General features: G+C 40.9%; 1 protein-coding gene across 8 annotated transcripts in view; it reads left to right on the top strand.

The window, feature by feature from the left end:
- NYAP2 (neuronal tyrosine-phosphorylated phosphoinositide-3-kinase adaptor 2) overlaps window positions 1–15,089 on the top strand; it is a 335,656-nt gene that overhangs the window by 177,699 nt on the left and 142,868 nt on the right. For all 8 annotated transcript variants that reach the window (XM_058437901.1, XM_032754219.2, XM_032754214.2 and 5 more), the window contains one exon: window positions 11,576–12,670. In XM_058437901.1, coding sequence (XP_058293884.1) covers window positions 11,576–12,670 — 1,095 coding nt within the window. The remainder of the gene's footprint in view (window positions 1–11,575; window positions 12,671–15,089) is intronic.

Genomic DNA, 15,089 nt, shown 5'->3' with positions numbered 1-15,089 from the left:
CCACGGTGAAACCCCGTCTATACTAAAAATACAAAAAAAAAAAATTAGCCAGGCATGGTGGCGGGCACCTGTAGTCCCAGCTACTCGGAGAGGCTGAGGCAGGAGAATGGCGTGAACCCAGGAGGCGGAGCTTGCAGTGAGCCGAGATTGCGCCACTGCACTCCAGCCTGGGCGACAGAGCGAGACTCCGTCTCAAAAAAAAAAAAAAAAAAAGAAATAATTTGAGACTGGGTAATTTATAAAGAAAAGAGGTTTAATTGACTCACAGTTCTGCATGGCTGGGGAGGCTTCCGGAAACTTACAATCATGGTGGATGGCACCTCTTTACAGGGCAGCAGGAGAGAGAATGAGTGCCAACAGGGGAAATGCCAGATGCCTATGAAACCATCAGATCTCATGAGAACTCAGTCACTATCATGAGAACAGTGTGGGGGAAACTGCCTCCAATATTCAATTACTTCTCACTGGGTCCATCCCATAACACATGGGGATTATGGGAACTATAAGATGAGATTTGGGTGGGGACATAGCCAAACCATATCATTCTGCCGCTGGCCCCTCCCAAATATCATGTCCTCACATTTCAACACACAATCATGCCTTCCCAACAGTCCCCCAAATTCTTAACTCATTCCAGCATTAACCCAAAAGGCCAAGTCCAAAGTCTCATCTGAGACAAGGCAAGTCCCTTCCACCTATGAGCCTGTAAAATCAAAAACAAGTTAGTTACTTCCAAGATACAATGGGGTTACAGGCATTGGGTAAATACGGCTGTTCCAAACAAGATGAATTAGCCAAAACAAAGGGGCTACAGGCCCCATGCAAGTCCAAAATCCAATAGGGTAGTCATTAAATCTTAAAGTTCCAAAATGATCTCCTTTGACACCTTGTCTCACATCCAGGTCATGCTGATGCAAGAATTGGGCTCCCATGGTCTTGGGCAACTCAGTCCTTATGGCTGTGGATGGTACAGCCCCACTCTGGGCTGCTTTCACAGGCTGGTGTTGAGTGTCTGGGGTTTTCCAGGATCTTCCAAGCACATGGTGCAAGCTGTTGGTGGAGCTACCATTCTGCGGTCTGGAGGATGGTGGCCCTCTTCTCATAGCTACATTAGGAAGTGCCACATTGGGGACTCTGTATGGGAGCTCCCACCCCACATTTCCCTTCCACACTGCCATAGCAGAGGTTCTCCATGAGGGCTCTGCTTCTTCAGCAAACTTTTGCCTAGACATACAAGCATTTCCATACATACTTGGAAATCTAGGTGAAGATTCCCAAACCCCAACTCTTGACTTCTGTGCCCCCACAGGCCCACCACCACATAGAAGCTGCCTAAGTTTAGGACTTGCATCCTTTGAAGCAATGGCTGAGTTGTACCTTGGCCCCTTTTAGCCATGGCTGGAGCTGAAGCAGCTGGGATGCAGGGCACCATGTCCTGAGGCTTCACAGAGCAGGAGGGCCCTGGCTCCAGCCCATAAAACCCTTTTTTCCTCCTAGGCCTCTGGGCCTGTGTTGGGAGGGGATGCTGTGAAGGTCTGACATGTTCTGGAGACATTTTCCCCATTATCTTGGTGATTAACATTTGGCTCCTTGTTACTTATGCAAATTTCTGCAGCTGCAGCAGGCTTGAATTTCTCCATAGAAAATGGGTTTTTCTTTTCTATTGCATTGTCAGGCTGCAGATTTTCCAAACTTTTATGCTCTGCTTCCTCTCGAATGCTTTGCTGCTTAGAAATTTCTTCCACCACATACACTAAATCATCTCTCTCAAGTTCAAAGTTCCACAGATCTCCAGGGCAGGGGCAAAATGCGATCAGTCTCTTTGCTAAAGCATAGCAAGAATCACCTTTGCTCCAGTTCCCAAGAAGTTCCTCATCTCCAACTGAGACCACTTCATCCTGCACTTCATTGTTCACATCACTATCAGCATTTGGGTCAAAACCATTCAACAAGTCTCTAGGAAGTTTCAAACTTTCCCACATTTTCCTTTCTTCTTCCAAGCCCTCCAAACTGTTCCAACCTCTGCCTGTTACCCAGTTCCAGAGTCACTTCCACATTTTCAGCTATCTTTACAGAAGTGCCCCACTATCCATTACCAATTTACTGTATTAATCTGTTCTCACACTGCTATAAAGAACTGCCCAAGACTGGGTAATTTATAAAGAAAAGAGGTTTAATTGACTCACAGTTCTGCATGGCTGGGAGGCCTCAGGAAACTTACAATCACGGCAGAAGACACCTCTTCACAGGGGTGCAGAAGAGAGAATGAGTGCCAGCAGCGGAAATGCCAGATGATTATTAAACCATCGGATGTTGTGAGAACTCATTATCATGAGAACTGCATGGAGGAAACCACCCCCATGATTCAATTACTTCTCACTGGTTCCCTCCCATGACATTTGGGGATTATGGGAATTGCAATTTAAGATGAGATTTGTGTGGGGACACAGTCAAATCATATTAGAAGCACAGGCATAAAACTTTGAAAATATAAATTATTAAAAGCTTTCTCATCAAATCTGAACTTAGAAAATGAATGACTCATAAGAATTATGTATGTAGTGGCTTCAGGCTCTACCAGCATGCTGAGTCCATGTCCACAACAGAGATCTGACAGAGGACCAGATCCCCTAGGTACTGCTGTGAGGGCCACCAGGCTTTGTTCCACGGTCTTAAGGTTTTCCATCCCTGTGGCTGGCGACCTCTACTCTGGTTGTTCTTCCTTTATATATATTAATACCTTGTCCCTGATTTCAGTCCAGATTTTTGACTAGAAAATTTTTTATATCTCCTCTCTGAATCATCCTGTGGTGATTTTATAATACTCAAAGGAAAGCTTACTTTCTTAATTTCTATATTCTAAAAGGATGCTTTCTGTGTCCCCATGGTACAATCTATACCCTAGTTCTATGAAAGTGATAATATTTTTTCAATGAGATATCCACATGCACAGGAAATTAATTTTGGATTTTTTTTTTCAGTTATCTATTGCTGTGTAATAAACCAAACCAAAATACCAAACCAAAATACCAAACCAATAAAACAAACCATAAATGGCTTGGAACAACAACAACGTTATTATTTCTTTTTTTTTTTTTTTTGAGACAAAATTCTGTTCTTGTCACCCAGGCTGGAGTGCAATTGCGTGATCTAGGCTCACTGTAACCTCCGCCTCCATGGTTCAAACAATTCTCCTGCCTCAGCCTCCCGAGTAGCTGGGATTACAGGTGCCTGCCACCATGCTGGACTAATTTTTGTATTTTTAGTAGAGATGGGGTTTCACTGTGTTGGTCAGGCTGGTCTCGAACTTCTGACCTTGTGATCCACCTACCTCAGTCCCCCAAAGTGCTGGGATTACAGGTGTAAGCCACCACACCTGGCCCCAAAATTTTATTATTTCTTATTGTTCTGTGAGTTGTTGGCTTATATGGGTGGTTCCTCTGCTCTATGTGACCATGGCTGGGGCCTCTTATTTTTCTGTACTCAGCTGGCAGTTGGGATGGGTTGGAACGTTGAAGAATGCTTCACTCATATGTCTGAGCAATCTTTCTCCTCTGTGTGGCCTCTTCTATGACTAGGTTGAACTTCTTCATAACATGTTGGTCTAAGAGGTCTTTCACAGCAATTGGCTCTCAAGATAGAGGAAGTGAATCCCACCAGTCCTGTTACATCTAAGACTTAGAAAATCACTTCTGACATACTCTGTAGGTCAAGGCCAATCACAAGGCCAGCTCTTATTTCAGGAGATGGAGATAGATCTTATCTATTGATAGACAGAATGTGTAAAAGAAGGGAAGGTGTTGAGGGTGGCTATCTTGAAAGACTGTTGAACAAAATTTGCCTTCCAGCCACAATATTTCCAATAGGCAAAATATTCTCACCCTCTTCCCCAAAAGTTTCATGACATGACAACATCAGATTGAAATCAAGGTTTCATTATCTAAATCATGCCCATGTGCAATGAGGCACCTTGGTGCAGTTTCTCAGGCACATCTCCTAGGTTGCAATTCCTCATATGCAAAGGCTTTAAATTAAAAGTACAGTTTATCTGCAACCACACAAACCCAATATACACTGGCAGGTCAGGGGCAGGTAAAGTGTGATGTACGGTCTCGTTCAAAAAGTGGGGGCTAGAGGGAGGGGAGGAACATAGAAGTCACTGGTTCACAGCAATTCAGAAGTTCAGTTAGACTCATGTGTCCAGTTCTTCCTACTCTGAGGGCAAAAAAAGACTGTTGATAAGGGCTCAGTTTTCCTCCCTGGTTTTGATTACCTGTGGTTCTTGATTTTGCTCTCTAAGCTCTTGAATCTACTCTCCAAATCATCTTTTCTTTTCTATAACAAATGACCTGTACCTTCAAGTGAGTAGTTTTCCTAGCTACTTCCAGCCTTTAAAAGTTTGGGGGCCCAAAGTCTTTTTTAATTTAAATTTTAAACTATCTCTGTCCTGTCTAAACAGTGTTGCCAAGTATTCTTATAATTTTTGTGGGCTTTCTATGAATGAGATCATATTACATTTCTTTAGATGAAAGACAGAACCACAAATTGCCTTGAGAAAGGCTCCTCTCTACTTAAGCCTATGGTCAGTGCATTGTGGTACAGTGTTTGTGAGATTCTTTAGAGCCCCAGGTTCAGTACCTTAAACCTTTCAGAGATGTCAACAGGGGCTCTTATAGTCAAGCCCTTAATTTGATTTTTACAAGTCCACATTTTACTGGCAGAGTTCTGAATTTGACCTTTGCTCGAGGCTTGTTTTCATTTTGAAACCTTTTGCTGCTCAGAAAAGTCTTCATGGCAAACACTGCACTGAAACTATTTCCTTTCATTTCTGCTTGAGAACTAAGCAGTTCTTTCCTTAGTGCTCTCTCTCCTGCAATCCTCTATTGTACATGGCTAAAACAGACCAACTGAGTTTCATCTTCTTCCAGAACTCTCCTTCGTTAGGTACACAGTTTCATTAGGTACATTTCGTATATTCTGCATTACGACAGGCAACGTCTTGCCAATTTCTCCCCAAAATAAAACACCATGCTCCCCTTTTCCAGCTTCCAATATCAATTTCCTTAACAGCTTTAGAGTTTCCAGCTGGTCTCCTCACTATCCTTCAGGCCTCTGCTGTCACTGAGTACCAAGCCAGTGTACAAGTTTTAGATTTTTGTTATAGTAGCACTGTACTTCTGATACCAGTTTTAGGTATGTATAAATGCATAATTTAGAGATATAAAAAGCAATGATTATATTTGCTCAGAATTCTGTGGGTTAAAAATTCAACAGGACACAGTGGGGATGGCTCCACCTCTTACTGAATGACTCCACCTCTTACTGAATGAGAACATATGTAGGTATAGGGAGAAAAAGAATTTATAGATCAATTACTGGAGACTGTCAGCAAGAGGTGTTCTGGTTTAGGGTTTTCCAAACATTCTTGATCATGACCTATAAGAAATATGTGTGGCTTAAGGAATTTCTATATACTTAAATATTGTTTCAAGAAACAAGCTTTAGCTCTTTCCCATGAAAGGTACTCATATTTTCTAATCTATTCTAATTCATTGTTTTAAAATGCTGGTTACAAACTCTAATTTTATTTTACAACTAGTGGGTTGAAATGAACACTTCAAAGAACAGTAGTTCTGATTAAAGTCCCTTGTTGTATATATAGCAAAAGTGAGTATAAATAAAAATACACTTCAAAGTAATTTGCCAATGTTCTGCATCCTGACCGAGGCAGAGAAGGGATTAGAATTATGTCTTCTAGTTTAAGCCAAGACCCTTTCAGTCCCACTTGACTTTCTGACCACACTGTTCAGCCAGTTCCATGCCTTACTTCATGTGGTTCCACCAAAATGTTCATCTGAGTTCTCTGTTTTCACGGTCGCCAGATCCAGGACTGTAACACAGGTCCTACAACTTTAAACCCGATCCTTTTTGTACATGAGTGCACTTTCTTCTTCCTACTATAAACAGACTAATTCCATTTGCAACTTCCATTCCTTAACAAACATCTTAATTCGAAAAAAAAATAGTGGATAGTATTGTGGGGCTTGTGACTGTGAAAATAAAAATATCCTTCAAAGTCATGGAGTTGTGAGTTGTGAAAAGAGTTATTGTGAGCACAGTTCTGCTGAAAGTGGGAAATGTGTCTCTCGCCTTCCAGAATCAGCCAGTTCCAGTATCACACAGTGTAGACATTATTTTCCTTCAATGGATTCACATTTTCCTGCTTGAATTACTTATTTAAATATAACTCTAAAACACGATATGCAAAGTTATAGTGCTGCTATGGAAAGGACTGTTTAAAAGGATACTTTATGCCATATACAAAATAATGAACTGCATAGCTTTTTCCTTTATGAGTTTCTTTGTTTCAAAGGGTGTGGAATTAAATTTAAGTTATGAGATTCTCTTAGATACTGTGATTAATAAGGAACTCATATTTGTTCATTAGTAATATATGGAATTTGGGCTGGATATCTCAAAGAGCCCTTCGTATTCTGGGATTCTGTGGCCACAGTCTTTCTAGGAAGGGACAAGGCTAACCTCTGTTGTATCTCTTTTTTCACCTCTTGGGTCAAGAACACCTACAGATACTAAAGCATGGTTTTACATTACACTTTTTTTAAAAAAAAATAAGGAAAAAAGTAGTTCCTAAAGATAGGTTGACAAGGCACGTGGTGAATTTCCAAAATTAACTGTGAAAGGAAGATTATCTGGGCATGACTGAAAGCCATGTATAACCTTTGTGCTCACATAGCTCATTTCAAAAATGTCACTTTCTGCTTATTAAATGCTACTGTCATGATACTATTTTAAGCATTAAAACTTGTGTTCTAGAGCTGAACAGGAATTATTGCTTCTATCTTTGGGCTTATTAGAAATAATTTAAAATTTATTCAAGAGTGATAAAAATCACCTTTCTATTGTAGTTGAATTTGGTTAAATTGAAATTTGAAGTGCCATTTTATTGTCTTTTATTAGCAATATTTTAGCATCTACGTATGTAGCTCAAGACTATTTTTAAGTACCTTATAAAGAAGTGGCATTTTAAATAAATTTTTTTTTTTTAATTTTTAATTTCCTAGAATGAGGTTAAGTTGGAATACATTATGGGACAATGTTGTCTGAAATTTCATACTTTTCTTATATAGATACACTTTTAGAACAGCACCCATGATAGTGACAGTGGAAACACATTTTCATTGTTATATGAATTATTTACTCAATACGTGCACTAAGGTAAAACCAAATGATTCATGGAAAATGAAAAGAAAAATTAGTTTATTGGAAACAAATTTGTTTCCTCCTCTGATTTACCTCAAAGAACCATGATTTACCTCAAAGAACTTCTGATTTACCTCAAAGAACCATGACAGGTAACAAGGAACAAGGATGGATGTCAGGGAATGAAAAGCAGATTTTTTTTTTTAAAGGAAGTCCCTGCCCCCATATTGAAAGAATGAATCTGTTAATTCATCCCGATCATCTATAATTCACTGAAGAGTCTATTCTCTAAACGTCCTCACACCCTCATTTAATTTAATTTATTATTTTTTGAGGCAGTGTCTCGCTCTGTCACCCAGGCTCTGTCACCAGTGCAGTGGTGCCATCTCGGTCACTGCAACCTCTGCCTCCTGGGTTCAAGCGATTCTCCTGCCTCAGCCTCTTGAGATAGCTGGGATTATAGATATGCACCACCACACCTGGCTAATTTTTGTATTTTTAGTAGAGATGGGGTTTCACCATGTTGGCCAGGCTGATCTCGAACTCCTGACCTCAAGTAATCCACCTGCCTACGCCTCCCAAGGTGCTGGGATTACAGGTGTGAGCCATTGCACCCCACACTCACACCTTCATTTTAAAGTTGGATCAATAATAAGAAAAAGGACTGGAGGGGAAATTGCTTGAACTTTATGGATCTGCCTGCATTAGGCTCTCTTCACCAAGCAGGGAAGGGAAGAGGGAAGAAGCTTGCCTAGATAGAGAGGGATTTCCTGGGCAAGGCAGGCTAGAGACTAACTTCAGCTTGTGGGCTGAACAAGCAGAGCAGCATGATGCAGGGAGTAAGTGTATCAAAACAAACAACAAACAGCAAACATCTAGAAAATGGGTCAGATTTAAGTAGTAAGTGCCTTCCACAAATTAGAAACCGGAGAGTCAGATCAAGAAGAGTGAGCATGACAAGCCACGTGGTGGAAGGGTGCTCTTGGCCCACGTATGGGATGAGCATCTCTACATGTAGCCAGAATGTGGTCTCTGTGACATAGTTGTAAAAGTTAAGGAGGTAAGGGACAGGGAGCAGGAGAAACTTAAGGGGCTTGAAAAGAGTTGTTTAATCCTAAAATAACAAAATTAGTTAAAGTTTTCCAATGCCAGAGGATGACATTAAAATGTTCATCGTCCATCTGTAAAGGTCTTTTACATTAGGACTTAATAAATATAATGTTGTCTTAGGTAGCTAGGCTCATTTTGCTGTAACAAAATTAGAGAGTGGTTTAAATTAGAGAAATTTTCTCACAATTCTTGGGGGTAAACATTCAAAATCAAGATAGTAGCTTGGTCAGTTTCTGTTGAGGGCTCTCTGCTTGGCTTGTAGACTGATTAGACGGATGCTTTCTCTCTGTTCTCATATGGCATGCACGCGAGCGCACATGCACGCACACACACACACAGAGAAAGAGAGAGAGACATGGAGAGACAGAGAGAAGAGAGGGGAGAGACAGAGAGAGAGAGAGAGAGAAAACGAACGAACTTTGCTGTCTCTTCTTATAATCAATCACATGATGAGGGTCCTACCCTCATGAACTCATCCAAGCCTAATTATCTCCCAAAGGATTTATCTCCAAATACCATCACTTTGGAAGTTAGGGCTTCAACAGATGAATTTTCTTGTGGAAGACTGGGGACCCAATTCAGTCCATAGCAACTGTCAACTCTGATAATCTCACAGGCACCATAAGAGCCATATGTTATATTTTGTTTCCCTTGTCATACAACATCTATACTTGGTTTGTCATTGAAATTGTTCGTAAATGGATTGTCCAGATTCCTTCTCAATTAGTAGTTGTTCTACTTAATTCTAAGTATGCTGCATTCTGCAATAGAAACTTCTCTTTCTTAAGTCATTTCATAGATATAGAGGGGCTTTATTTCATTTTTTTCTGTTTCTTTTGGCAAACAAAATGAAATGGCATTCGTTCACAATTGAAGTAAATCCAAACATAGCTCTCTTCCATTCCAAAGGCCACCTTCTCATCTGTGTGGGAAAGAGATAAGTTGTCACCAGTGTTGTTCATCAACTGTTGCTTCTCTGAATACTGTGCCATGCCCAGATCTGCCACTGACAGCCTCACTACCTGGGATCCCACACTGTGGCCTCCCATAAATGCAGTGCTGCTACCTAGGCATAGGCTTAGCAGATGCTTCAGTTCTTACCCTGTTATTTCTCTCCACAGTCTATGTTGGAGTATCAGACTTCAGTGAAGGGTCAAAGATAATGAAAGTAAATTATAATTTAAGTAGGTAAAAATGAAAATATAATTCAAAATATGATTATTTCCATATGATGAAATTACTCATCTCAGGGACACACACTAATTTCTAGCCTTAGGTTAACCCTCCCTTCATAGAGCACCTCTCTCTTAAGTCCTCTCCCCCCAAAGAATTCCCTCAACCCCACTGCATTCAATCCCTAGAACTCAATATTTGTAGAAAATAATTTCCCAGGGCCTGCACTTGGTCTACAGTCATTTCTTGCTGTTGAGGATGGCAGGAAACAAGTTTCGTAAGAGTAGTCTGGATGAGCTTTGGTTTTTCCAAGTCCTGACCAAAACTTTGTCAACCTTGTTCACTGATTTATAGTTTTACATTATTGGGGCTCAGACTTTTGTATATAATCTGATGACTTACTAAAATCATATGAAAATTAATGTACTCAAATTTTAAAACCAGTGAAATATATGCCAAGTTCGGTGGTATAATTATTGGTTGCTTTAGGTCCCTCCTAAAAAGATTGACTGCGTAGCTTTCGTCCCATTTTGTCTCTAGGCTTTTCACTTTGGGCATTAAAAGACTTTACTGCTATAGCCTCCCCCTGGAAAATAACATCTAGTTCTACCCAGTATGGGTTAATGGAAATTCTAGACACATTATGAAACTTCCCCTCAAAAAGCTGTTTGATTGTAGTGAGTAAAAACATCATCATAGGCACATTGGAACAAAATATTTGAAACAGGAGTGATCTAGAAGGGTGAAATACATAGTCACTGCTAGAATATTTCATTGGTTCCCTGTTGCTGAAGGCTCAGTTGATGGGTGGAGCAGCCATCTAGCTTATCCTTAAGCACTTTCACCTCCTTTACCATGTTTTAGTAAAACTCTTGTATATAAATTAGGCCAGTTAAAAAAAAAAAAGGAAAATTCAGGTGTTTCCCGATTTGTGCCTTGAGACCCTTCTCTTTAGGTTGTTAGCTCCTCATAGTCTTACAACTCTAAGCTGTACTGTCAACTCGTACTATATGCTACTATCTTCTGTAAGCAACCACGTTCTGCTGCATTGCATAATAAAGATGATCACTGTAATCATATATCAACACAATGAGATAATGAGATAATAACAAGACTCAAGTACATTCCTTGCATGCTAAACAATTGATTTTAGTCACAGGCATTTGCCAGTCTCTTCCATGCTATTTTATGGTGTCAGAAGTTTATGTTCTGTCAATAAAGGGTCTTCCAGCAGGCTGTGCAATGCGTTGGTACACATATCTGTTGTGAGTTTCCAGAAGTTATTCTTGAAACTTACACATCATTCCCTGAGTTACTCTCTTTTAACACTCTCGAGGGCATTCTGATGTGTCAGTGGATCATACCTAATAAATTCATTCCGAGACAGCATTTGGAATATTATAAGAGATCTTAAGAACAAAAACAGACAAATACACCATAATCAGCAATACCTGGAGATTTAAAGATTAACTTGTCTACCCTCATAAGATTTTCACATCAATTTCCCCTGAAATATCAGACCCATCTGTATGGAAGCTATTTTTTTGAACCAAGACAGATTTTAAGTCTAGCAGGCTGGGAAATTTTTATCCTAAATGCAAGCAAGATGTGTTCACCTATAAAAACCACATCAGTAAAAGGGTGCAATCTGTATGGTATTTTTGACCAATAGTGCTAACAGAGAGTCTAGTTTTTATTCCTCCTGCATTTCTTTCTCAATTCATGCAGATTAATTTTCACAAAATTTATGAATGCTTTTATCCAATATGTTTCATCTGAAAGCTTCTATGTAGGCATTCTAAAGGAAAGGGGTGAACAGTCCTGGTTTTAATGCATTTATCAGTGTTAGATTATTAATATCAGTTTAAAGATGACTATTATTCTGCCATCAGGTTTTCTTAATAAGGGAAATGCTTGACTCTTTGGTTGATTTTTACTCTGAACCTCAAACTAAGAATGAAGCTGTCTACCCCTCTGTCCTAAAGTTTATTGTAGTAAATCCACATGCAAATCATTTTTGAAAACTTTCCTATTACACTCATCTATTCCACTATGTTTTTTCTTCTTTTAGTGTCAGCTAAACCAAGACCCCACAGTGATGAATATTCCAAGAAGATTCCTCCTCCCAAACCGAAGCGAAATCCGAACACTCAGCTGAGCACATCTTTCGATGAAACGTACATCAAAAAGCACGGGCCCCGGAGGACGTCGCTGCCGCGGGACTCCTCCTTGTCCCAGATGGGCAGCCCCGCGGGAGACCCTGAGGAAGAGGAGCCCGTGTACATCGAGATGGTGGGGAACATTCTCAGAGACTTCAGGAAGGAGGACGACGACCAGAGCGAGGCCGTCTACGAGGAAATGAAATACCCCATCTTTGACGACTTGGGCCAAGATGCCAAATGTGACTTTGACCATCACAGCTGTTCTTCGCAGTGTGCTACTCCCACGGTGCCTGACTTGGACTTCGCCAAGGCCTCAGTGCCATGCCCCCCCAAGGGGCTGCTTTGCGACATCCCCCCACCCTTCCCCAACCTGCTTTCTCACAGGCCCCCGCTGCTGGTATTCCCCCCCGCCCCCGTGCATTGCTCCCCCAACTCCGACGAGTCCCCGCTCACCCCTCTGGAGGTCACGAAGCTTCCCGTGCTGGAAAACGTGTCTTACATGAAACAGCCAGCGGGGGCGTCGCCCTCCGCGCTGCCGTCCCACGTCCCCGGCCATGCGAAGCTGGAGAAAGAGCAGGCCGCGGCCCTGGGACCTGCCTCTGCCACCCCTGCGCTCTCCTCGTCGCCCCCGCCCCCGTCCACGCTGTACCGAACCCAGTCTCCCCACGGCTACCCTAAAAGTCACTCCACCTCTCCCTCCCCCGTCAGCATGGGGAGGTCCCTGACTCCCCTGAGCCTCAAAAGGCCTCCCCCTTACGACGCTGTGCATTCGGGCAGCCTCTCAAGGAGCTCTCCTTCAGTGCCTCACTCGACCCCCAGACCCGTGTCGCAAGATGGGGCCAAGATGGTCAACGCCGCGGTGAACACCTACGGGGCAGCCCCGGGTGGCTCCCGGTCCCGGACACCCACGAGCCCGCTGGAGGAGCTGACTAGCCTCTTCTCCTCAGGCCGCAGCCTGCTGCGTAAGTCGTCCAGTGGCCGGCGCTCCAAAGAGCCTGCAGAGAGTAAGTATGCAGGACCTGCCTGAGCCTCAGAGCTCAGTGCCAGGCTTACAACCAGGGTGAAGCCCGTTGTGTGCGGATAATGCACAGAGTACAGGGTCTTGAGGCCTTGGAGTTGAAATCTTAGCATGCAAAATGTGTTAGTTCATTTTTGCCATGCTAAACCAAATAGTGTATCCTGAAAGTATTAACAATGGCAGTCTGCACAATATACTATTTCCTATTTAAAAGAAGAGTGATTTTGAAAAATAAGGTATAAAAGCTAAATTCTTGCAACGGTCCTGGAAAGTTGAACAGTGAAAATAGGGACCACTATGGAATTTTAGGTATGTGCAGACAACGCACGGAGTACGTGGTCTTGAGGCCTTTGAGTTGCAATCTTAACATGCAAAATGTGTTAATTCACTTTTGCCACACTAAGCCAAATAGTGTATCTTGAATGTAAGCTGAAAGAATTAAAAATGACAATCTGCACAATATAACATTTTTAAATAGGAAATGTTATATTCCTATTTAAGAGTGTTTAAAAAAAGGTACAAAATCTAAATTCTTACAATGGCCCTGGAAAGTCAAACAGTGAAAACAGAGACCACTATGGAATTTTTAGGTAAATAACTTGATTTGGGGGCAGGGGAGTGGGGAGCGGAATTAAACATTCAAACATGCAATTGATAAATGTTAAAACTTGCCTTCATCTTATATTAAAATCTTCTTGAGGCCAGTCATGGTAGCTCGCGCCTGTAATCCCAGCACTTTGGGAGGCCCAGGCGGGCGGATCACGAGGTCAGGAGGTCGAGACCATCCTGGCTAACACTGTGAAACCCCGTCTGTACTAAAAATACGAAGAAAATTAGCCGGATATGGTGGCAGGCATCTTTAGTCCCAGCTACTCGGGAAGCTGAGGCAGGAGAATGGCACGAACCCAGGAGGCAGAGCTTGTAGTGAGCCCAGATCATGCCACTGCCTTCCAGGCTGGGCGATAGAGTGAGACTCCGTCTCAAAAAAAAAACAACAAAAAAACAACAAAACAAAAAACCTTCTTGAGCAAATTCCCATTAGAAAACCTCTGTTGGAAAGAAAGCAGTTTGATTAGAATTTAGGCTCTTCTTTGACATACAAAATGATTCTCTCTGTATACTTCGTGTTCTTGTATTTTTACCATTACTATAAATGAGAATAGACCCATTATTTTCCTTTTAAAAGTCATGGCGATTTACATCTTATTTCTATGACACTCTTCCTAGATCCATCAATATATAACTTACAGAAAAGTCACTAAGGTGGTGAACATTACTTTTACTACTGAATTTCAAAGACCAGGAAATTTATCTATCTCAATGACTAACACTTTTATGGGTACTAAATTCACAATTCACAAGTATATAGTAAAGTCAAAACAGACCCAGATTAGTTTTTTCTATGTCCATTTCATTAAATTATATTTCTTTCTCTTATTTAAAAATGCCTTAGGCACCTAAGCTGATAATCAATCACTTACATCTCAAGTAGTCCCTCCATGTGATTTTTTTATTTATCTATTCATACACTCATACTGAGAACTTTCCTTAAAGGAAAAGAAACTCTCAATACTTTTGATGATGAATATGACAATGGCATTTTTTAGATAATTAGTATTCCTTGGTAGTTACAAGCCACTAATTCTTTTTTTTCCCTTTACCCAGAGACTTATGAAAATGTTAGCTACTTCAATAATTGCCCACAAAACATTTTAATTGCCTAAGTGAAAGGCATACATTTCTAATATATTAGGCATGTCTGGAGTTATATGCATGCATATGTACATACATACATAAAGTTATTTTAAGAATTGAATTTAAAACTAGGAACAATCTATTTCTAGAGCAGTTGTCAACTAGGGCAATTTGTCCCCCAGGATATTTGGCAATGTCTAGAGATGGTCTTGGTTGTTACAACTGGGGGTGTTACTGACATCTATTGGGTAAAAGCCACAGATGCTGCTTAACAGCATATAATGCACAAGACTGCCACCTGATCCCACACAGACACAAAGAATGATCTGGTCTACAATGTCAATAGTGCCAAGGTTGGAAAACCCTGGTCTAGATAATTTACTAAGGTTTAAAATTTCTTCCAGATAATTCATTGATTGATTTGGTTTTCATACAGATCAAATAAGGTATTTAGAATAAGAGAAAATATTTTTTTAAACATTTTACTTTAAAAACATAATGGGTATTGTGAAATTAATAGAAGTTTCATCTTAGAATTGGTGAGACAATTGGATTTCCTCCCTATCTATCAGCTACTTTGGAGGATCCTTAACAGCTCCAGCTGGCAGCTATGCCAATTAACTAGAAAAAAAGTATATGTAAAAGAAATGATTAACTAATGAAGCTATTTCAAGAAAAATCCATCTGTTAGAATCAGTCTATGTGCTATA

This window comes from Hylobates moloch, unplaced genomic scaffold (assembly GCF_009828535.3).
Source record: "Hylobates moloch isolate HMO894 unplaced genomic scaffold, HMol_V3 SCAFFOLD_1, whole genome shotgun sequence".
NCBI classification, from domain to species: domain Eukaryota; kingdom Metazoa; phylum Chordata; class Mammalia; order Primates; family Hylobatidae; genus Hylobates; species Hylobates moloch.
Note: the sequence above shows the minus strand (reverse complement) of the source record. Positions and strands in the feature narration are given on the sequence as shown.